Source organism: Neolamprologus brichardi, chromosome 16 (assembly GCF_056152115.1).
Source record: "Neolamprologus brichardi isolate AB-2024 chromosome 16, ASM5615211v1, whole genome shotgun sequence".
Classification (NCBI taxonomy): domain Eukaryota; kingdom Metazoa; phylum Chordata; class Actinopteri; order Cichliformes; family Cichlidae; genus Neolamprologus; species Neolamprologus brichardi.
Genome location: NC_142119.1, coordinates 18,039,218 through 18,064,605, shown reverse-complemented (window position 1 = coordinate 18,064,605; position 25,388 = coordinate 18,039,218). Strand labels below are relative to the sequence as shown.

Genomic DNA, 25,388 nt, shown 5'->3' with positions numbered 1-25,388 from the left:
CAAAAGAAGCGCGTATTCTCGGAAAAGTGGTTGCAGGAGGTGAGCTGGCTTCAAACAAATGATGAACGCACAGAGAGGTGGTGCAGAATGTGCCGTGAAAATTTAATAAATGACAAATTAATAAAAAGGCATGAACATTTTTTTTGTATCGAAAAAATATCGAACCGTGACACCAAAGTACCGAACCGAACCGTGAATTTTGTGTATCGTTGCACCCCTAATATATATATATATATATATTCCAACAACCCCCTGTTAGAGGTGTTTTTTATATATACCCTAGCACAGCACAGTTTGTGCTGTGGTGAAACATAACTAAGCTTTAACTAAGCTTTAACATTATTAAGATTGTAAAAAAAAGAACTAGAACACAATCTGTCATGACATTAGGTGCTTGCCCTAACATTATCACGCATGCATACAAGCACATGGGGCCATGCAAACTATATACACTGGTACTAGTTTGAGTTGCTGCAATGAAATTTCAGTAAAATGGACTAGCCTGCTGCAACATTTTTTAATTTTGATTTTCTGGGTGTCTTTGAATTCAGACCTCTGTAGGTTGATAATTTTCAGTTCAATCAAATGATGTGGCATCCTTTTGTTCCTAGCATATTACCCGGTTAATATCAATATAGATATCCAACATGATTTCTTTTTCCTGTTGATCTGATGTGTTTTCAAAGTGTTCCTTTAATTTCTTGAGCAGTATCCGTTAGTTCTCAACTTTTCAAAAATGGAATGAAAATGATCTTAAGACATGCGCATGAATGTGTCATTTACTTTAGCAAGAAACACACGCGAAACATGAACATACATGCACACACTCACACTGGTGGATGGCTTGATGGCCATGGAGATAATCAATAAGGCAGGGGTGTTATGACATCACTGGTTGCTAGGGTAACTGAGTCCACTGAGCAGATGGTGGTATGTTGTATGTGAAGAAGGACGAGAGCTTGTTATGTTTGTGTCTGTGCATGCTGAAGTGCGTGGTCATAAGAAGTGACAGTGATGTGACATGGACGACACATTAGATGACGCTGTCATTCGAGTAGCTGTCTTGTAAATTCATGCTCTGCACTATTTATTGCCCCTAATTTCTCCCAGTGAGTCATCGAAAGATAAGGCAGGCACATACACATTATGGATGTGTTTTAGGTCTAATTTGGTGGCACTAAACACAAAATGTACTCCGCAGGGTAACAAACAGGGAAAATACTCAGAGTGAATAATGATTGTGTAAAAAAAAGGAAATACCCAGCTCAATAAAAACAAGAAAAAAGAAAAAGAGGGGCACTGTGTGTGCTGTGATCAATCTGTCTTTATTGCACCAAGAAATTCCCTTTGTGCAATTATTTTTCTTGGTGGGCAGGTTACCCATCTGAAGTGTCTTTTGTCTGCAGCATCGGGGAATGGAAATATTTTAAAAGCCATCAATTGTGTGTGTTTGTGTGTCTTTCAGTGTGGACGGGAGGCCAGAACGGAGAGAAAATGATGCGTTTTTAAACGAAAACGCATTAGTGTGGACGTAGCCTTAATTCCGAAATACACACACTGCTTCCGCATTTCTGCTTAGTTTTTGTTAAATAAATGATGTCATGTCCCAATATATTCATCTTAGATTGTAATTAACTAATTCTAAGATTTGGTACAGACTAAATAGGTTTTTATTGTTTCCTTTAAAGTCTACAGACACCGGCTGTACTTTCATCTTCCTATGGTCCCACACACTGATACAAATCCTCATTCTAATGAGGACACACATGATCTTTCTTTTAAGTGTTTCTGTTTTAACACAAAGCTGACAGCACAGCTGAAAACCAGGCCAAAGGGCGCTTCACAGCAATCGCCACTGTGATCCCAGTGTAGAAACAGGTACAAGTAGAAATTGGGGCCAGAATGCTACAAGTCTGATTGCTTATCGCTGTTTCTAGATCAGGCTCTTGCTGCTTAGCTGTGGTTGACATATACGTAGCTTAAATATCAGTTAGATTGTTTGCTAGTTTTGTGTTAGCATGCTGTTTATGCAGATGCTTGAAAAGAGTCTGTACAGTGGGGGGAATAATTATGTGATCCCCTGCTGAAATTGTAAGTTTGCCCACTTAAAAAAAAAAAAAACAGTCTCTAATTTTAATGGTAGCTTGATTAAAATTAGGGGAGGGGTTTGGGGGCAGAATATCAACCAAAAATGCAGAAAGAAATGCATTGCTTAAAAGTTATAAATTGATTTGGATGTAATTGAACAAAATAAGTATTTGATCCCCACACAAAACATGACTTGGTACTTCAATCAATCAATCAATCAATCAATCAATCAAAGCTTGACACCAGTTTGTCACCAGGATTGCACACGTCTCAATGGAATTTTGGTGCGCTCCTCTTTACAGAAACTATCTAAATATTTTAGGTTATGTCTGAAGGTTCTCAATCATCCAGCTCATTGTAGTCTAAGGAGCTTGGAAAGAAAAGAGTCTGTACTTCTTTAAGTTTCCTTGAAAATGTTTCACCTCTTATCCAAGAAGCTTCTTCACTTCTAAGAGCAATTGTTGGACGGTCCCAGATTTTAAGCCCTATGGGAGTGTCCCCAACAGGGTCAAGGACCCCTTTATTGATCCTCTACCTAGTCACACGAGCCACGGTGTGAAAACGGGTGTGGGTCAGCCAAGGTTTCGGGTGAACCCACTGTGAAACCTAGCCCCATCCTATCATGTGATTTACTGAGGTTAAATGGCCCAGGATGTGAGTGGGCGTTAAGGCATCTGGGAAGGGATCTCAAAACAGTTGGTGTCGTAAGCCCCGCCCTCTGTTCAAAGATGGTCATTCACAGACTGCTCCAGTCTGCACGCCAAATATCTTTGGACAAGATGCTAACTCCAAGTTGTATGAATGTTAGATGGAAAGCTCGTATGAATGGGTTAATAGGGCATGTTGTATAAAACATGGCTCATGTCTAAGAACCAATCCATTTACCATTTATCCCATGAGGCAAGATCTTGCATGGAGCTCCAGACGGAGGATGATTGATAGTAATTATATATATCTTCCATGTCTGAATAATCACACCCCCAGTTGTCACCTTCTCAGCAAGCTTCTTGTAGGTCTTGTGGCCCTTTCCAGCCTTCTGCAGGCCCTGACATCCTTTGACCTCCTGACATCCCACCATCTTTGCCCATGGTTGTGGAGAGGTTGGAGTGAGATAAGGATTATCTGTAATTGACTGATTAACTGAGTGATCTGTAATCTGCCTGCCACACGGGCGCAGAGCCAGACTGGCTAAAACAAGCCAGGTAGTAGGGGATCAAATATTTACTTTACTCAGTGACATGCAAATAAATCTATACGTTTCATTTTTCTGGATTTTTGGCTGATATTCAGTCTCTCTCCATTATAAAGAAACTACAATAAATGCAAGGGAGCAACTTCAGAAATTCAGCAGGGGCTTGAATGATTACTTCCCCCACTAAAAGTGTGAGCAGCAGTTTAGCTTTTTTCCAAAATATAGGGTTAGCACCTATGATAACTTAGATCCCAGGGGTAAATTCTACACTAAAGCCAGTATGCAAATCAGTTTCCTAAAATTACAGAGTGAATAGAAAAAAATCCCAACAAGATTATATAAACAACTTCCGACAAAGAAAGATTATTCTATTAAAAACACAACACAACTGCTCAGATGTGAGAAGACGTTTCTATTTTTCTAGGTCAGTGCCAGTGTGGACAGTGTACTTGCCACCCACCTGGGGACAGTCGTGTTCATGGCAAAAACTGTGAGTGTGACGACCGTCAGTGCGAGGACATCAGTGGAGAGGTCTGTGGAGGTAAGCGAACACACGCAGACACACACACACACACATTAAGTCTTTGTTGTGCCCTAAGGGGTCTTTGAAACTTTGCCGGTAGCGTTTGTAAATTTGAAGATCAGTGCACCGTGATCCTGTCTGCTCTCATTGATATCCACAGGCACAGCCCTCTACACCCTTGAGCCTAATTTTAGAGAAACTTCTCTCAGCCACCAAAGCTTCTGTTTGAGGTCTCGGGAAGTTGGCGCTCATAATTTGAGCCATTTAGGCAGGGATGCTGCAGTGAATAGCTCACACTAAAACATTAGAGCAGGGGTGGGCAATCTCAGTCCACGAGGGCCGGTGTCCCTGCAGGTTTTAGATCTCACCTTGGGTCAACACACCTGAATCACATGATTAGTTCGTTACCAGGCCTCTGGAGAACTTCAGGACATGTTAAGGAGCTAATTTAGCCATTTAAATCAGCTGTGTTGGTTCGAGGACACATCTAAAACCTGCAGGGACACCGGCCCTCGTGGACTGAGATTGCCCACCCCTGCATTAGAGGCTCAGTTGAATTTGATATTTCCCATTGTAGATGCTAGAGCTTGAGAAAAGACAGAGAGAGAGAGAGACTGGCAGAAGCCAGATAAAGACAAAAAAGGATTGTAGTCCAGGTCATGAGAGTCATATCAATGATTATCACAAAGCCTCTCTAATTTGACTCCACATGACTCAGAGTATTTTTTTTGGATACATACACCACACGGAGATCTGCTTTTTGGGTCCTTTGCTGTTATGAAAGTGCTGGAAAAGTGATATATAGAATAGCCAAATAATAGCTTTTTTTTTTTTCAAATTAATATCTTTCTAACAACAGCGAGGAGCTTTTCCTTCACATGTATACCAAACAGGGAAGGTACTTAGTGAAACTCAGTTCACTGTTCAGTCAGTAAAGTTTCAAACTATTTGTCTTTTCTCTTAAATTCACATGTGATCTGTCTAACTGCTACCATATATCAATATGTGGATCTTCCAGGCTAGAGTTTTTTTTTAATGTTCTAGTGAGCTGTCTCACTATTGCATTAGTGGTGCAGTGCAGCATCTGAGGGTAATTTTCTGTAGTATTGATTGGATTATGGCCACTCATTGTCTGTTAGGCTGTCTGGGGACAATCCTTGAGGAGCCTTCTGGGTTAGCCTATCGCCAGCACTGCTGCACATGCAAACAAACATAAGCATACATACGAACAATAGGTCCACAATTATGTCTGTATACTGAAAGGCCTGTGAAAGTCATTGGGTATTTTGAGAAGCTGAAAGGCACTCTAAACAAGGTAACACGTGAGGATCAAACATATAGGAGCTTTGTTTTAAGGGGGTTTGTAAGAAACTTCATAAGTCATGGTACAGTGCTGTCAGTGCTGTACAAGCTTGTCAGTCAGGTCGGTCCTTACTTGACTCATGAGGGTTGTATCCAAAAACAAAGAACAAGAAGACAAATTTTTTACTTTGTACACTGCAATTTAAAGCAGTCCACTCTTTCTTCTGGTCCATAATTTCATCGTTTTTTTTACACCTTCACTATGACAAAGACATATTCGTGTTATATGGGATAGAAAACATGGGTGGTCAGTCATACTCAACAGAAGATCACACAGGACCTTCTTAAGTGTAGAGGCCACTTAGATGATTGAATTGGCTATAACATAATTGTCTTTTATTTCTCTTCCAAACTGGAGTTGTTTATTTTAATCTCACTGGAGCTACTCGTGACTGGATTTTGTTATTATTTGTCAGTTGGAAGTTTGAAAAGAACATCTTAGGCCCTCAAGCTTAAGGCAATAAATTGCTTTCTTTTCATATTGTATCATATAGTGCCAAGTCTGAGTGTTGAACTTTTAAACTGTCCAGATTTTACATGCATAATTATTACTTTGATGTTTGGATTGACATGAACAGTAGTTAAAGTCTGAAGCTGGTCATTATGTCAGCTCCCACATTCATGTTTAGCCAGATTTCTGGCTGTGGGTATTAAGTGGGTATTATGAAGGCTCTGTGCCCCACAAAGTCACACAGTAATCTCCAGATTTTACCGAGGTTTACTGAAACCACTGAAATCATGTCAATATATCTACAGTGAAAGTTTCTTTATGACAGGGATGTTGCTAGATACCTGCACTGTGTCTACTTGGATCCTTCTGTCTGTTGTGCACTTTGTACTTACTTTGATAGTGCAAGATCTTCGTGGTGTCTTGAATCTGACATGCTGTTTGGTGCACTTGAAAATGACCACTACAACCTTTAAATGTCATGCCAGCTGTCCCATTTGCAACTTGTCAAGCAACATGCAACATAAAATTCTTCTTTAGTGACAATGGGAATTGAAAATGAACAGACATCAAAGAATACATTAACAAATCAAAAGACAATAAGCTGCAAATAAATGTGCTGCTTTAAGCTAACACTGGCCTCATCATTAGCTTTGGCTCCTTGTGTTGATTTTAAACTGTTCTGCAAATAAGCCAAAATGGTTGAGAACATACATTCCATCATAGCCAAATTGATAGCAGGTGTCACAATAATACATCTTAGATAAAGCGGTGGGTTAATAAATGCATTAATATCACATACCACATACCATCATGCATTTCTTTGTGAAATAATGATCAAAAATGAAAGAAACGCAAAGGAACAACGGAGGTTATCTTGCATTCTTTGTATTAATTAACCTCCGTGATCGCTTCAACAGTCTAATAAGTGCTAATGCCTGGCAAATACAGTGTGGTCACATGACATTTACAGAGGTGAGACCGAGGTTAGATGCTAGGCTGTTTAGGTCTAATTTTCACAGTTTGTGACTTTAAATTATAGTTAAGGGAAATTATAATAGGAGTCTTGTCAGTCTGCGATTACATCTAATATCTGGTATCTGCTTTGTTTGTATTTTCTACATACAAACACCCACCCTATTGGATCAGGATAAACCTTGTTCTCATTGTTCAGTTTAAAATAGACTCAAAAGAGATTCTTGCTGTGTGGTAACAGCTTTTAAACAGAAGGCAGCTTAGATCTTTTGCTCTCTCTTACTAGTTTCTTCTCTTCCTCCCTATACTCACACAGCTCCATTTTTTTCTTCCCTTTGTGGCACTGATTCTTTCTGCAAGTAGCACAGATCTGCTGGGTTTGATACCAAGTTAACAAAATGCTGAAATGCGATGCATGCTCCATTAAAAGCATATCTAAGTACTAAGTGAAGGCAGCTGCACTTGTTTGAGTTTTGTGAAAGGCAGGCGCAAACTAATTGAATGAGGGCTACATTTCTGTTCCTTTAAAGCAATTAACCACTCTCCCAAGCTGTCTGTTTGAGTCAGTCGTGCATGGCTTTCTTTTTCACCCATTTGCTCAGAGAAACTTTGGCTTTAGAGTAAGTAGAAATTAACTTCTCAGTTTCTGGAAACAAATGAACAAATATTGTATCTGAACCAAACTCCCTGAAGAAAAATAATAAAACACTAAGGAATATTATTCTATTATAATGTATGGGATTTTTTAAAAAATTGAATAGTAAATATTTCAAAACATTTTTTAAAAGGGGATAGATTAGATTAGATTAGATTATCATATAATATTGAATTTTATAGTAAATGAATGAATCTGAAATAAATCTGAAAACAACCTGTTTGATTGAATGAAGCAAACAACTATTTAAACATCCAAGGACTCAGTTGCGTCCTTTAACCAGTTACATGACCCTGGTGTTGTGTGTGTTTTGTCTTTCATTGCCATTTTTAAAAAAAATAAATGTATTTTATTTTGTTATTTTGCTATTGTGGTTTAACAACTCTTAAGAGCAGCCCATTTCTCAATGGTTCCCTTTCTGTAGGATTTTAGTTAAAACAATGAAAAGAAAGAAATTTTGAAGCAAATAGCCGTGGATTGGATCACTCCTGTGTACCTCTACATTAAACAATTTGGAGCAAGGTAAGGGTGTTCTGGTAACCACCTGGCATCTGTTGCCAGATGTGAACACAAAGGAATCAGTCAATGATGCAACTGGGTCTGCACCACGTTTATTTAAACATAAGCATGGTGTGAGTGATGCAAGACTTCTGTTTTAGATGGGAGACATAATTGTTATAGTGGCTGTCAAAACCACACTGATGCTAACAGCTATTTAGACATCCCGGGAGCAGTTGCCTCCTTCAGTCAATTATTGTGCATTTTCCTGATTTTATGTGTGGGTGAAAATATTTGTGTGTTTTCGTCTGCCATTGCATTTCTTGTTTTTCATCTCTCTCTGAAGCACTGGAGATTCATTAAGGACAGGACAAGACCAGTGATGACAGTTCCTTTCATGTCCCCAGGGGAAATACAATAAGCTTGCTGCGTCTCTCTCTCATCTTCCTGTAGCTCTGCCTCCTTGTACTGCCTATTAGTGTCAAGGTTCGATGTCTGCACTGTCAACTTCCAGTATTTATGTTCTTTATTGCTGTCTTTTTTACTCTCCTGTGGCATTTCTCTCAACTTTTGCTGCTAGTGAAAGCTTTACTCTTTTTTAATTTTTCTTGTATTTGCAGTGTTTTCTCATGGCCATGCTCCATATTCTGTCTCCTTTTAAACGAAGGCCCTTCTGCCCTCCACCGCCAGGTCACGGTTACTGTTCATGTGGACGGTGCATCTGTGAGGAGGGCTGGTTTGGGAAGCTGTGCCAGTTCCCCAGGTCTTGTGATATGAGCGATGCCCAGAGCAAGGAGCTTTGTGAGACCTCTGATGGTGTTATATGCAGTGGAAAAGGTGAGCAGTATTTCCTTTTGTTCGGTGGTGTTTGGGAAAAACATTTCTAAAAGTTAATATTTGAATTTCAACTGAGAAGAACATTTTTATGTTTGGTAAATACACACATGTCAAATAGTACATAAACACAAAATGTACATTTATTTATGTTTTAAAGATTGTAGGTCATAAGTATGAATATGATGTAGAATATTGGATTCAATATCAATGTAAACTAGCAGGAATAGCAATAATAGTATGCTAATATAATGAATATCCACTGAAAGCTGATCATATTCCACACATAAAAGAGCAATGCAACAAAAGTATAACCACATATTTTTTCTAAAAATCTTAGAAATTCAGAAACCTATTTCCCATTCCCATTGTTTTCAAATGCACATATCATTCAAACAGTTGAAATGCATAAATATGCAGTGTTGGGAAGGTTACTTTTAAAATGTATTCCACTACAGATTACAGAATACATGCCCCAAAATGTATTTTGTAACATATTCTGTTACGTTACTCAATGAGAGTAACGTATTCTGAATACTTTGGATTACTTAATATATTATCATGCTTTTTACAACTACATGAATGTACTATTGCTGTGTGATTTTTTACTTTTACCAAAGGTTATTTGCCATACCAACTAGATTTTTAAATCTTAATATAAATGAGTAACAGTAGGGTGGACATTAGGTAAGGCTGCACTTTTTGAAGCGATCTCATATAGAAAACTATTCTGCGCGAATATAAAACTACGGAGCCCCGCAGGGGACATGGGAGAAAAAAAAATTAAGACGAACTTTTGCGTAATCTCGCAAAAGTTTTGCGAGATCACGCAAAAGTTGAATTCCAACAATGGCGGCAGCTACTTAGTTGTAATATTACTCTTTCTGGGTCACAAAATACACTTTTAAGATATTTTGAGGCGTGAATGTAGTTGTGTAAACGTCAGATATCTGCCCGGTTTACAAGACATCACATATTTACAAAGGTTTTGCGAGATCTCGCAAAAGTCCGTCTTAATTTTTTTTTCTGCCATGTCCCCTTACGGCTCCGTATAAAACAGGTCCGCGGCTCCGAACCATAAAGGCATAAAGGCAAGACCTTTGTCTAATACATCGGGTTCCGTGTCGGGCTCGTAGCCGAAAACTAGCTTTACTTTGCTGTCTGGGTCAACTTTGTATATATATATATATTTACATGCCTCCATCTCCCGTTTCTGGTCGGTGACATCTCTTACTCGACTCTTTTACTCCTTCCCTCACGCTCACAAACACATAACGGGTATGGCAGTCCATTCTCCCTGCAGCACGGACTACACTGCCCATGAGGCTACATTCTTTAGGGCTATGCCTGTAACACTCTGCGTATTGCCTTCATATTAAATCATTTTTGTGAATAATTTAAAAAATATTTCTTCACGTCATTATGCGGGCCGCAAGTAGAGGTGACATAGGCTGCAAGATTGAGACACAGACACGAGAGCCTCTTAATGCGTTTTTTGTTTGGGTTTCCACCGGCGTGGACACCAAAAATATAGAGTTCATAGCCTTATGAAACAGGAAAATACCGCTGTGTAATCCATTCATTTCAACAAAGTAACTGTATTCTGAATACCACCTTTTAAAACGGTAACTGTAACGGAATACAGTTACTGATATTTTGTATTTTAAATACGTAACGGCGGTACATGTATTCCGTTACTCCCCAACATTGTAAATATGTCAATATACAGTGTCTGATGCTACCACAACAGTCTTTTATTATTATTCATTTTATAACTGTGAACTCATAGAATACTTGTAAACAAGTAATATTTTACATCATCACTGAGTAATATTATACAATACAATATATAGTAATGTTGAAATGTATAGGTGTATAGTATACCAAAGAAACTATACAGTTGTATAGTAGTATAATATATCTGAAATGTGCAGGGCTGATTCCTGGTTATTACACAGAAATGACCACGCATTCTTAAAGCTTGTTTTTATCAGCTTGTTAACGTGGTATTAATTAGAAACTACCACACATTTTTCCAAGTAGTATCCTTCAGCAATAAACATAATATTAACACTATTGCCTTGAAATAAATTATTTTGCTGTGGACATGAAGTAGGATTAATTCCGCATCATAATATTGTAATAGTATCTTATTTTATTATTATTTATAATAATTATTTATTTAATTAAATGAGTAATAGAAAATTAACAAAAATGTTCTTGTTCACATCATGTATTGTGATCAAAAGGAAGATTTTGATTTCACTGTTGTATTATTTTACCTAATGTCTTGATATAGTTGTATTTAGAGTACTTAAATTATTGTCTGATATTTATAGACTAAATTTTGGAGGTATAGAAATTTTAATTGACAGTAAATAAACTGATCATTAGTTGCAGCAGGAGCAGCTGTCGACTTCTTTACACTGCACATTGTCACTACATTGTATGTATCATTAGGTGGCAAATGACACCACGCAGCAGGATTTTTTTCTCTGTTGCATAGCAGTGAATCCACAGAAATAGACCTGCTGCTGAGTCCAGCCCTGCAAAGCCGAGGATGGTGTGAAAATGAAGACGAGCATGTTCATTCTCCATGCTCCGCTACACAGAGGCACAAGAGCTACCTTTCCTCGCCTCCTCCTGTTGTTTCACCGTTTCACTTTCTCTCCTTCTTCTTACTTCATCTGCTCCCATCTTTCATAGTGGTTTTCCTGTAACCCACTGAATGTAGATACAAACTGGGGGGATTGAAACCATAGTTGCTGGACCTCTGGGTGTGAGCTTAGGAAAAATAAAGTGGACAGCAGTAGATTTGTTTCTCTCTACCAGTCTTGAATACTTTATTATCCTGCTGCTGCCCTTAAGAGTGAGTGAGAGAGAGAATGATAGAGAGAAGAATAGACACTGATGTGCATGACAGGAAGTTTAAAGTGTGGGTGGATTGGTATCCTGGTGGTGAAAGCATATTAGTGGCCATTTCCCCAGAATACATGTCATATTCACTCAGCCCAGTATTATCTTCTGTGCAAAATAAGTAATTTACAGCAAATAACACTGCCAAGATCCCAGCTGAAATGAAAACAAAAAATGTTAATATACAGTTCTCAATGTATATGCTCGTGTGTGTGTGGTCTGCATGTGCATATTACAGGTTCCTGTCATTGTGGTAAGTGTATCTGCAATCCCCAAGACTGGTGGGTGTCCGGAGAGTACTGTGAGTGTGACGACCGAGAGTGTGATAAGCACGACGGGATCATCTGCACAGGTAATGAAATGCAAAAAAGGAGACAATCAATCAAATACAGTTCATACAATCAGAATAAGTAAAAATGGTAAATGCTAGAAGATAATGGGTAATATAAAAGTCAAAGTCACAGCTGAGCATTTCCACCTTTGGACTGAAGTGCCCCAGAGTTTGCCAGATATTTTTTTTCCATGAGGTTTATGTTTTTATTACATTAGTATTTCTAACACTGAAAAGAGAGATTAGCACGCTACATTGTTGGGGTTACTGTATAATTTGCTCTTCTTCAACACCAATTTATGTTTTAAATGTGTGTGACTGAATTAATTTCAATGTGCAACTTGCCTCTATCTAATGGAGAGTAGTTTATGATGTTTGAATAGAGTCGAAGGTGGGCAGGTGTGCTCAAAATGCAGAGATGCTGGGAGAAGCAGGGGCTAATTTACATTTTCAAAGGTTGGCCCTTACTAAAGATGAAAAAGGTGTCGAGTTAAATCAAAGCCATTTTAATGGCCTTGCTTCTAAACATTTGTTTTTGAAAAGGGGTTTTAGGGGTTTTTCTAAAAGAAAATACTAGAGCGGAATTTTATTGAAGAGCGACACCTTAGCAGAAAGAGGGAGCCGCGTGTTAAAATCAAATTACTTTCATGAGTAACAATCCCAGTGAACCAGAGATGGGGTGTGGGCTTGTTTGACAGCTGTTTTTATAGAAACAGTAAAACTGATCATAAAACAACTATCATAGCAGTTAAAACTGTTAGCTTATATTAAATCTAAACACTTAAAATAGCTAGTTAAGCAGTGATTAGCTGTTAAATGCACTACATGTAACGGATGAATAGTTAAAACAGCTAATCATAACTGACAAAACCATGACTAACATAACTAAATTATGTTGGAAGTTTGTAAGATTTGCGTAACTGAAATCCATAATGAGCGCTTTTAAACATTTTGTACACTGTTTATTGTTGTTGTTGTTGTTGTTTTTGTATTACTCATTTTGTATTAATGTTAATGGTTGTGGTTGTGTGCCTGACAACCATAAACAACTGCATACCTATATGCCATATGGCTGTTTATCCACAGGAGCTTTATTCTCATCACTGACTGTGGAAAGTTTAGTACACATCTAATTATTTTTGCCCTGGGGGCCTGTCAGAATCTGAATAGCTTCACAAGTGCTTCTCATTGTGACTTTAAGAGTCCAAATGTCAGCCTTAATGTCATTCAAATGAGCATCAGTGTTTCCAAATGCAGATCGGCATTGCTTAAACACAGGGAGCAAACTAAGAAAATGCATTGGAGCATCTGGCAAATGTGCCTGACTACCATTACTGACTGCAGTATAAATGTGAAAATAACCATATCCTTGGAAGTTATTTTATTGGAATAGTGTTTTACATGGAAAGGCAATTCCAGAAAGGGATTTAATATTTGGATAAAAGAGTTGCTGTGGGTTTTTTTTTTTCAGATAGCAGTGATTGAGTCATTTCTTGCCATTTTGTAAAGATTAAAAATGTTTGACAAAAGTTAGCCAATAAATTACTTTGCATCGAGAGATTTCATGGATCCTTCAGTGCTGTGGATTCTCATTACACATACAACTGATGAGTGATGTGGAAAATTTAGCATATTAGGAATGCTTGCTGGCTAATTTCATGCACTGCATATGATAATTTCAGCAATCGTATTAGAAGAGTTAGCAGGGTTGCCTGCTACACAGGTAAATATGTGAAGCAAAAAATAAATAAATAAATAAATGACAACATTTTCTCACCATCTAAAATTCTTTCAATTTGTGCTTTGTCAGTGGGATGAAAATAAAATGAAGAAGAGGTTTGAGTTTACTGTATTCATGAGAGCTGTTTAATCATGTGAAATGTTTGTGAGTCGGGAAAAAATTGGTTTAAGTAAATTCCGAATAAACTAAGAACTGTGGATGTTTTTGTTGAGGAGAGCATGAACCAATAATACATCTTAATCTGGCACTTATATGTATACATAGAGAGATGTTGTTCAATATTCTAAAACTCCTATAAAACATCCAGATCAATAGTAAATCATGGAAATTTCACCTGCGCAGCAATAAATCCTTCAGGAGACAGATACAAAGTACAAAATATAGATGTGTTTATTTTAGCTACATCTTGAAATTCAGGAAGAGGTGAGCACATGTGATCATCCACGTCTGAAGTTCAGAAAGTTTTTTTTCTTTTTATACTGACTTTTTTTGTGCTTACTCTTCTTTCACATATTGGAACAGCGAGATCCTTGACTATCTTCAAATTAGATGAAAAGGAGCCTGAAAGTCTGGCTGCTTCTTGAGGCTTCCAGACACCTAAATAGACCTCGCCTATGCAGAGACCTCGAGGTCAAAGCAGAGGCTCCACTGACCATGACTTTCAGACCTTGCCATCATAGTAAAACCTCACAGGACTGTAAGACCAACTCTAAAAAAATAACCATTTACAGATTGTACTAAGAAAATACTCTGTAAATACTGTACTGTAAATACTTGCCCAAAAAGTTATAAATCTATAAATGGAAGTGGTCAGCCAACAAATGCAGTATTTAATCCTTTTAACTATCCCCCCCCCCCCCCCCCCCCCCGTAATTTTTTTACGATTGGTTTTTAAATGTTTATTTCTTTGGGAACAAATGAGTTTAGGACTGAAGCCCATGGACAAGGAAGAAAAGCAAAAAAATACTGAGAAATTACAGTTCTAGTCTAGGAGCATGAAATAACTCTGGTCTTGTCTTTGTAATTGCTTCTTTCCTTGTATCGCTTTCCTGGTTCTTTTCTCAACTACTTCCTTGTTGGCTTACACTCCTCCCTCCTCTCCCACAGAGATATTTGGTGGTAGATGTATCTTTTCAACCGTGTGACAGGAGACCAGCAGGAGCCCTCTTCCTAACCCCAGCACCTCTGACTGACAGCTCCGGAAGCTTATGGGGAGGTGTGGGGTATATACTGTAGCGATATAATTCCTACAGTAGCATGTTATGCCACTTTGGCCCTCTTTAGAGATACAGGAGAAAAAACTATATGTCTTCAATATTTATCAGTCCTAAAACGACCAGTGTGAATGGGTTGGTGACTTAACTTCTCTGTTAGTCAGACTTCTGGTAATATTATGATCCTATTTCGTTTTCATTTTGTTTGTGTTCCTACTACAGGATCTGGTCAGATATATAGAGATGTTTGAGCTTTGTCCAAATGTTGTAAAAACAAAACACGAATAAATTAATATTGAAAAGTAATTAAACTCCATGTTTCTCCTGCTGTTAAGGCAGAAGCAGTGGAAAACCACAGACTGTCCCGAGCAATGTCATTGGTCTCCATCCCCTATCAGAGAGCTGCACCCAGGGAAGCAAGGAGTGCGAAAAGAGGAACCTTGTTAAAGGTCAGGCATGATGGCACAGCTCTTTTAATTCACAGCTTTTTTTCTCACATCTCACAGGGAATGGGTTGTGCAACTGTGGCAACTGCGAGTGCTGGGACGGCTGGAACGGGAACGCTTGTGAAATCTGGGTGGGAGAAGAATACTGAGGCCAACAGAGAACAGGACACTGGGTTCAGAGAATTGAGACCTGGCTGCCCAGTGTGACCAGGAGCACCACGAGTCACGACCAAGCTGGTGAAACGCCAAGTTATCGAAACCACGGGGAGGAGAAAGGAAGACTAAACATGGATGTAGCTCTGCATTTCACAAACAGCATTCATTGTTTTATTGTACTGGTTACAAACTATCCTTTTAAAACTGGGTTTTGTAGACGAAAAGAAACAGCCATAGCTCTGTGCTTAAATCATATTACAATGTAAACATTTATGTTTTCAAAGCAGCTTTTTTTTTTGGATATTGTAGGAATGCTTACATATTTCAAATGGCTATATATAATAGGATGCAAGTACATGACAGTTTCAAATGCTGGAGAGAGGATAAAATGTATTATTAAGATGACTTTGTAGTAATATGTTTGATACTGTGGTCTGTTTTTACTGGTAAATGGTCTGCCCTTCCCACACTGGACTGAAAGTTTACTCGAAAGCTCGAGGCATAGGTTACGCTGAGGTTTTTATTTCTTTTTCATAATAAAACATTAAATGTGCCGCATGACACAACATTTTGCATGGAAAACAATGCAAAGACCTTAATCATACATGGTTACAAATTTGTTATAACATGACATAACTCCAATGGGCATACTTGCAATGGTATATATAGAGAGAGATATATTAGAAAATAAATCATTTTAATAGTGCCTACTCTCCTCCGTCAAACAAACGGTCTGCCCTGAAACCTTTACTGTCTTAGTAGTGGTTAAATTCTAAGTGGAAGAAACAAAGAGAAGGGAATAAATAGTTCAGTTGTGGCATGCTGGATGTCCATGTCACTTCAAATGGTGGTATCAGGGGATGAGAGCTGCACTGACACAAGAGCTCAGTCACCACTTGAAAAAAGGACCGATAAGAAGTCACAAAGAAAATTTAATGTAAATTCTACTTTGGCCTTTTTCATGCTTAAACTAGCCAATCCCCTCTGTTTTCTTTGTCCCCGAAAAATGACAGGTGCAATAATATACTGCACACTATATTGCATTAAGTATGTTACTGACTTTACAGTATACCTTTATATAAATATTTTTTATTCAATATGTTGTATAATGTGTATACAACAAACACAAACTGTATAGTGTAGACAAACTCGTTGCATATATGTAAAATTAGCGGTACATACCAACAGTTCTTGATTGACATAGCCTACTACATGCAGTTCATCAATGCCATCCTCTCCCCATGCAGATGGGACAACATACAAAATAAGAGGTTCGAAAACAGAAGCAAGGATATTCTCGTAACACATTTGAACAAATGGGGTAACAAAGCAAAAACGCGATTGGGATCTGGAGACGAAATCGACACACAACCCGTATACGAGAGAGATGAGGATGAACAAAACAAATGGCGGCTACAGCAATCCAAACAGATGTACTTGTACACACTGGTCATTTACAAAAATAAAGCCAGCCTTGAAGGAGCCAGTTAACTGGGCTGCAGGGCTGGGGCAGTCACCAGCCCAGCATGTAGAGTTTTGTAAGAGCAGAGGATGACAGTGGTTTCCAGCTCCTGTGTGTGTGTATATGACGCCATTTTTAGGATTAACAGCTTTGTACAGACAAATATTGATATCTATATGATGTGCTTTGATGTGTTGTAATAAGAAATGGCCATGTATAATCCCAATAAACTCAGAAAAATGATATTTACCAAATCAAGTTCTTAATATAGTTGCACTTTTAGCAGCATACGGCAGCAACGATCTACTTAATGTTCTAAATCTTACTTAACTAAACTATTAGGAAAAGAAAAACCAGTAATGCAAGACGAACATAAATACACTGATCACACAGAGCTTTGATAAACTGCTAACAGTCATGATGAAAATGCAAAACCAAAGTGCAGTGAGTGTGCCGCAGCCGTGATACATGCCTGTTCAACTCCTACACTGAACTTCAGTGCTCATCCATTTGCACATAGTGAAGAACAATGCCCATACCTTACTCCTTGTAGAAAATACATGCATGTGATTATTCAAGGTATATGTACTTTTCCAAAGTGACATCAGTCAAGACCTTTGTGGATCTGAGCAGAGTTGATTATTCCGGACAGAACAAATGCTATCACAGTGAAAGCTTCCGTGAATTGAATCAGAAAGAGAATCGAGATTTGTTTTCTTTCTTTCTGTTTTTTTTTTTTTTAAAGAATCAGTTCAGTGGGATGAAAAAAAGACTTTGGTCATTTCAGAATGGATACATCTGAGTGTGTTTTTTTCAGTGAATAATGCTACGTGTCGTCTACATGGATGTATAGGGTGGGTGAGGCACCTTTGGCCCAGTGGGGACTGGGAACTTGTTTTTGCATGCCGGGAATCAAGGTCCAAACAGGCACGTGATAGGCCAAGATGATCAGAACTGGACTCTGCATGCTGAGCTAGAAGACAAATTCTCTCATTATAATAATAATATCTAGTCTTTTAAAAAGTTATGATTTTTAATAGTCATTTTCCCTAAGTTTTATACAGTGAAAATGTTATAATATAAGCCATCTCTTGTATATCTGCTGCAAGAAGAGAGAACACAATATTAACCTTGTCCATGCTTTAGCTTGCTGAACCAAATAGGGATGCAGCCAGTGTAAATGTCACCTACTGGTTTTCAGCCATGTTGTTTTCTGGCTTTATGTAGACACTGCTGTAAGGTGGCTGCCAGTGCTGCAGTTATAGACCATCTGGGTCAAAGCCACAAGCCTTGCCTCATAGTCCAAAGAAGTCGGTGAGTGAGGGACAGAGGCCTACAAGGCCTAGAGATATTCCTAGAGCCCACGCTCTGAAATAAGATTAAAGAAAAATAGACTTCAGATTTTCTATTTACCAGAGAAGGCGGACAGAACCGCTGGTGGGACCTAGATAGTGATATGTATACACCATTCCTTACAGCGCTCTCCCACCCACACACACATCTGTTTATAAATGTGTATGTGTGTTTGTATGTGTGTAGGGAGCTCCTCGCATTGATTGCAGTGGCGGTAATTAGCACTTCATCAGCTATGATTGCAGGAGCTATTTGCCAGCCTCCAGCGTGTTTTATTGGCTGTTTAAAAAAAAAATCTCAGATTTTCAACACAAACTTTGTGTGTCTGTCTATTAGAGTGTGTGCATATTGTAGGCAAGAAGAAAATTTGGACTCTTTTCCACATGTCTTTGCTTTTTATGCCACATTTGTGTTCATGTGTTTCTTAGAAAATCACGCAACCCCCTTGCAAAATGTTTTCTAGGTTACTTGACAAAGAGAAAAGTGTGACTAAAGATAGAAATAAAGGGAGAGGGGGACGCACTTGTAAAAAATAGAGGACAACAGTCCAAATAGTTACTCTATCTATACAGTCTCTATCCCAGAACATAGCTGGTGAACTGTGGTATAGAAAATAGATCTGAAGGTACACAGACTCTGCTGCAACAGGGCATCATAGACAAGGGGGAGGTTTTTAGGGGGAATCATCATCAAGCAAAGTACCAGAAGCGTCATTGTGAAACGCACGTCCCTCCTGGGCTGGATGAAGTCGGCCACCTCAGGAATCCATCTGCCTGTGCTGAGGCAGCTGGAGAATTTGGGAGAATGAGGTGGAGAAAAAGGAGGAGCGAGAGAAGAAAGAAAGGGAGGTTCGCCTGGATCTGCAGAAGGGTCTGGAGTCTAGTTGGATAAAGCCCTGTCTCCGTTGCATTCCTCCCCTCCAACACATGCACATACACTAGGCACTGGTGTGGCTATGTGGTGGGTTTGTCGGGCTTGCTGACGGGTTTCCCTCCGTTCATCACTGCCGGCTCACTTGTGCTTTTACTGGGAGGTACTGCTGCCTTGGGCACTGTCTCTCCAACATCATGCAAAGATGGCTCTCTGTACATGGCAACTGTCAGGGGTGAAAAATTAAGGAGAGAAAACAGAGAGAGTTTACACATTGAAAATTACTGAAGCAGCATTTATCCCCTATTCTTGTTCTTCAGTCCTAACATGTGGTAAAAACACAAAAATTCCTCAAATTCTCACACATTGAAGACAATAGGCAAAAAAAATACGTGTTTTGATTAACTGGGCTTTGCACTGACTCACTTTTTTTTCCCATTTATCTGGGCTGATGGAGACACAAGACACAATCTAAACACAAAGACTTTTTGACAAAGCTGCAAAGGAGTCTCATTATCCCCCACTTTACAGCCACTACACTACAGCTGTAAGGGTGCCTTGACAGGACACTTCAACTTGATTCTCTGCTTAAATAATTCGAAGCAATCAGGCTGGTGGCTGACAAGATTGATGGTGGCATCTGCTGGACTATCAACATTTCATGCTGCACTTACAGAACAGCCCTGCCTCCTATGCTCCATGCTTATAGGAGCAAAAGAATGAATCAGCACACAAATACAAAAGCATATCAAACATATACTATATTCTATACAGTTACATAGTTATACAATTGGTATACTACTTGTCATGTAGTATGATGCAGCAGTTGTCAAGCACATTATGTCAGTTTTGGGTGTTTTTACATCCATACATGCATAATCGTCTTTTCTGTATGTCTGCTACATACCTTCTAATGGCTTGGGCAGGAAGTGAGCAGCTGGTTTTGTTTTTTTCACTCGGTTCCCTTTCATGGCTTGGCCTTCTTTATTGAGCCCTAAGAACCAAGCTCTTCCCGATTCCTGTTGTCTGTACAACATGGACGAGTAGATCACATAGTAGTTCTCGAACACCGACTCTTTGAACTTGCATTCTGCTGTAAAGAGTTCCTGCGGAGAGACAAAAGTGGAGGAGACAGATTTTAAACAATGCTTTTGTTTTGTTTTGTGTTTACTAGAAAAAAAATGAATATGATACTTCACGAGGCTATAATCTGCACGGGGAGACATTAAAGCAGGCTTAAATCGATGATTCATGGTTCACATTGTGTAAGAATAAAAAAGATGTCATAATTTATATTTAATGTTGAATGCGGGTCACCGGGACAAGTGTCATCTTTATTTCAAACTCGCATTGTGCAGAATAATGTGAAACCACCCAACTAGTTAAAATGAACTTCACACTTCTGCCTGTCTTGAAAAGGATGAGCACTGCAGAGCCTCAGTCGGTGTAAGCATGCCTGATTCAGGCTGAGCCTGACGATGCAACTCTCATTCTCTCCTTGGCCTTAACCTTGACATCTGATGTTAGAGCACTCGTTTAGTCAATTAGCTCATGTTCCTGGCAGAAAGTATAGTATATTGTTAGACTGTGACCCTAGGACCACCACGCCTCACCCCAGATGCCAAGCCATACTTCGCTAGTTTCTCAATGTTTTTAATTGGCAAAATCCAAAGGGGCTCATTTTCCCCCACATATTATATCTGCTTTAAGCAATTTCTCTATGACTGTATTCTGGACTTTGTTAAAATAATGATAGAGCTAATCAAGTGATTCTTTCATCCTTTACACCTCAATCTGGCTATGACAAATGAAGACAGAGGCACCACATCTCTTTCTGCTGTTACCTATTCATCTCCAGCCAGAAGGGTAATAAAAACGTTTTTTACACTGTCTGCCCCAGCAAGCTAAAAATAAAGGCATTCAATGGGGTATATTAATCAAAGCGTACAAAGGAGACATCCACCACATCTGTTGTGAGCTGTTCACCCTGAATTGGTTCATAAAACCACAGAAAGTGTCATACTGCTGTGGTTCTCAATGTCTGGAGTCAGTGACAATATTCTTTAGAGATCACTATAAGGAGTACCTCCTCAGCTAGAAATACGTAAAGTCTTCAGTATAATGGTTGTGTTATATGCAATATCATCACCTAACCACTGCGAACTAATTTCTATGCTAATCAATGTAAAACTAAACACACAAACATCTTTATGAAAGCGAGTCTTTGATGACTGTTTATCTATTTTTCCGCACCCCTTTGATTCTATGCTAATCTTCAGTAGATATAACAGTGATTATGTTCACAGTTGTTCAATGTGTCAGCATGCTAATAATAATTATCCTGTTGCAGGCATTTCTTCATAAACCAGTGTAAAATATTGATCTGACAATGGTGCTTCATGAAAGGTTAGGGGATCTTTGGGGACTGTTCTCCGACACACACACACAGACACACACACACACGCACAAAAGAGGAAAGAAAAGAAAGGTCATTTCTGCACATTCTGTGCAGTACTATGCAAAAGTCTTGATTCACGCTTCATCAGGGAAATAGCTGCAGCAATTTATTAAAACATCTGCAGCCATACACGGTAATACAATATATTAGGCGAAAGCAGAGTTTGTACAATTCTAAAATGCTGGAAAGTCAATACTTGTTGTGGCTACCTTTATTTTTCTGCACAGCCTGAACTCTCTTGAACTCTCTTAGTCAAGCTCTGGAGTAGTTTTCAGGAATAGTTCTCCAAGCTTCTTAAAAGACATTCAAAACTCTTCTTTGCATATTTTTTGTCTTTTGTTCTGTTCTCTGTCAAGGTGATCCCACACGTTGTGGTCTGGGCTCTGGGGAGGCCAATCCATGACTGACAGTGTTCTGTTGTGTGTTTTTCCTATCCAGACATGCTTTTACTGCACTGGGATCATTGTCGTAATGCAAAATTAAGCCATTGCCAATCAGGCATTTTCCTGATGGTATTGCATAGCGGATCACAATATGACTAAAACCAGGATAGAGCTTTCACTGTGTTTTACATGCATTGTTGTACCTCTCTCCTGACCTAGTCTATACATACTGTACTGACAATGACTTGAATCAGAAATGTAGGTTTGGATTAGGGATGCACCGATACCGATACTGGTATCGGGTATCGGGGCCGATACTGTAAAATGTGTGTGTACTCATACTCGTAAAAGTTAACCGATACCATGAACCGATACTAACTTATTTCATTAATCAGAGGGTGGCTTGTCATTTTTGTTGTAGTTTTTTAGATTGGCCACTAGGGAGACATCCAGCGCTAAACAGGCACAGGGTTAGGCGAGTCAGACTGGCAGCTCCAGATAAAAAAAGAGAAACTGGAGGCTGCTGTAGCTAGGCTAAACAAAATGTCAGCAGTGTGGACCGAAACAGCCAACTTTAACTCAGGTTTTGGAAAAGCGAAGAAAAATATCAAGAGAAAATCCATGGGCAGTTAAAATAACAGAGGCTCTGACTCATTTTATCGCTCTGGATGACCAGCCAATGCCAGTCGTGGAAAACGTAGGATTCTTCTCAGCATACTCGAGCTGCGATATGAAATTCCCAGCCGCCCACACATCAGGGAGATAATGGTGCCAAAACTTTCTAAAGAGGTAAAGACAAGCAGTGTGTGCGCGATGTCAGTCCTTGGTTTAACGGCACAGTGGACTGATGATCCACGGGCAGATGGGGAGTTCGTTCGTCAATGCCAAATACTTTCGCTATTTTGTTTGTTTGTTTACAATATGGACACTCTGCAACAATTTAAGTTTATTTTATTCTCAAACCTAATTTGTATTTATTTTATTCCAAACAGAAGTGTTTATTTATTATTCCGAAAGCTCGAGACAGTGCCAATAGTTCAGTGATATTTTGTTAAAAATACAATGTGGAGAATCTGCAATAATTTAACAGAAGTGCTTATTTTTCACTTGAAATTTTTTTGTGGTCATTTTTATTAAGATATTATTTATTATTGGCAGAGAATAAAATAAAACCTGTCTTCCAATTTATTGCATTTGTATGTGTGTGTGTGTGTGGTAGAAGTATCGGTTTTCGTACTCTGTATCGGCAAGTACTCAGATCCAAGTATCGGTATCGTATCGGTTTGAAAAAAATTGGTATCGTTGCATCCCTAGTTTGGATATATCACTCCATAACACTTGTTGCCACTGATTTTCAGTTTAGTTCTTGTGTGTAAAAGTGAATACTGCCTGACTACTTGCAAGTGGTTGCTGGATGCTGCTTGCAGTCATTGTGAAATTGATTGCTGAAGCCTCAGTCACACAGGGCTACACACCGGTCAGTGGTAACCACTGATCGCTGGGGAAAAAATGTGTATTGCCCAACCAGTTGGTGCGAAGTCTGCTGAGGCTGACTGTCACTAGATACAGTGCTGTAGAGGAAATCTCCTTGAGATTGATTTGGCTGCTAGATTGTCATTCTAACCCAGGGGTGGGCAACTCCAGGCCTCGAGGGCCGGTGTCCCGCAGATTAGATATCACCCTGGGTCAACACACCTGAATCACATGATTAATTTGTTACCAAGCCTCTGGAGAACTTCAGGACATGTTGAGGAGGTAATTTAACCATTTGAATCAGCTGTGTTGGATCAAGGACACATCTAAAACCTGCAGGACACCGGCCCTCAAGGCCTGGAGTTGCCCACCCCTGCTCTAACCCATAGTTTGAATGAAAGAAACCGACTTATCTGCAAAGGCTTGTCTACTGCTCGCCAAGTGGCCACAGAACTGTGAGGAATGTGATGCAAACAGGCAACAGACACCATTAATCTTCTAAGTACTGTATAAGATGAGCACTTTGAAACATGTGGTTTCAGGAATAAGGCACAACTTGGTGCCGCACCCTCTTTGCGACTACTTTCACCGAGCGACATCGAGCAGTTAACCAACCGGCTGAGTAATGGATATGCTTCCCTTATGACCAAAGGTTTTCAGGGAATTGTTAACTGGTTTCCAGCCCTGTGTGACTGAAGCCTTACAATGAGATGTTGAAGTATTTCACACAGTATAACCAAATGTATCTAGTGGTGCAAGATAAAATGCAGGTGAAACCCAAGTCACTTGAGTTCATTCTCTGAGATGTATCACACTTTCTACCAAATTTTCACAGAAATCCTGCGCAATATTCTTCTGAACAGTTTTCACTAATAACAGACACGGCAGTCAGCCGGAAGAATATTGAGCAGGATTTATCTCATGGGGTTTCTTCACAGCAACATTTCATGGTAATACATCAAAATGTTGCTGAGATATTTCAGCCTGAATAAAGCAGTGGCCTAATAAATCTTGCCATCTCTAGAGAGAAAAAAGTTCTCCTCTCTTGAATATCGGATTTTTCATAGTTGGGGATGATGGGGCTCTCTCTGTAGCAGCAGAGGTCATTATTTATGGGCTAAATGCTTAGTTTGGAACACAGGACACACAATGCCATGATTATCATGTAATTAGCGCTTTGCTGAATTACCCCTGTCAGAGCTTATCCTCCAGACACTATTCAGCTGAAAGGAGAGCTGAGCAGGAAGGAGCAGAAAGACACTTGGGATTACAATAATGATCCTAAGAAGCACCCGGCTGCATTTTGAGTGTCCTTTCTATCCTTGCTCGAGGACTCGTGGGCATTTCTGAGTGGAAGGCACAAACGCATGATGCATAACACCAGCATCAGCTGACATGTCAGATAAACAAAACTCCTGTGAACGTCCACAGTTGGTTGCAGATATAAAGTATTGAAATTGTTATTGCAGGTCTTCAGAGATACTGAGAGGTCAGGGTGGTATGGTTAGATATTTGTCAGAAAAATTCAGCTCCCTGACTTTGGTCTGTCTCGACAGTGATTACATTACACAAGAGACTTAACTTCAGTCTATTCTAGTGGTGAATGTAGGGATTAGGATCAGAACTATTAATGCTGCTTTTATAGCAGACCGCAGAGGCTGAGCAGGACAATCCACTGATAGGCAGACAAACCGCAGGCTGAAGCAATAAAAACGGAGCCTTACATGACAAAACCCTGAGCACGAGCCCGAGCGCGTTCAAATCAAACAAGCATTCTCTCCGGATGATGATGCGCAAGCTCAACCCTATCATTATTTGTCGTGTGTCAGCGGCAAGCAGTAGTTTGTCATATGGCTGCTTATTATGTCCAAGTTGTCAGTAAGGCGGGAATGAGTCCACACTGCCAGGGAGGTGAAAGAACGTGGTTTTATTGGCTGTACACAAGAGTTGGCAGCAAATTGTGGAAAAATGCTGTCTTAGGGGGCGGCTGTCATTTTTCTTCTGGATGAA

General features: G+C 39.3%; 2 protein-coding genes across 5 annotated transcripts in view; one reads left to right on the top strand and one right to left on the bottom strand.

Moving 5' to 3' along the window:
* Window positions 1–17,084, top strand: part of itgbl1 (integrin, beta-like 1) — a 58,396-nt gene extending 41,312 nt beyond the window's left edge. Inside the window, exons 8-11 of one of the 2 annotated variants that reach the window (XM_006788149.3) lie at window positions 3,705–3,821; window positions 8,432–8,578; window positions 11,730–11,843; window positions 15,284–17,084. In XM_006788149.3, coding sequence (XP_006788212.2) covers window positions 3,705–3,821; window positions 8,432–8,578; window positions 11,730–11,843; window positions 15,284–15,372 — 467 coding nt within the window. In that variant the 3' untranslated portion in view covers window positions 15,373–17,084. Of the gene's footprint in view, window positions 1–3,704; window positions 3,822–8,408; window positions 8,579–11,729; window positions 11,844–15,283 lie in introns of those variants that run through there. The other variant, XR_015720778.1, reaches the window with a different exon arrangement.
* The window catches only part of fgf14 (fibroblast growth factor 14), a 109,379-nt gene continuing 99,816 nt past the window's right edge, over window positions 15,826–25,388 (bottom strand). For all 3 annotated transcript variants that reach the window (XM_087853006.1, XM_006788151.3, XM_006788150.3), the window contains exons 4-5: window positions 19,972–20,170; window positions 15,826–19,290 (exon numbers count right to left, since the gene is read on the bottom strand). In XM_087853006.1, the coding sequence (XP_087709132.1) occupies window positions 19,148–19,290; window positions 19,972–20,170 (342 nt within the window). In that variant the 3' untranslated portion in view covers window positions 15,826–19,147. The remainder of the gene's footprint in view (window positions 19,291–19,971; window positions 20,171–25,388) is intronic.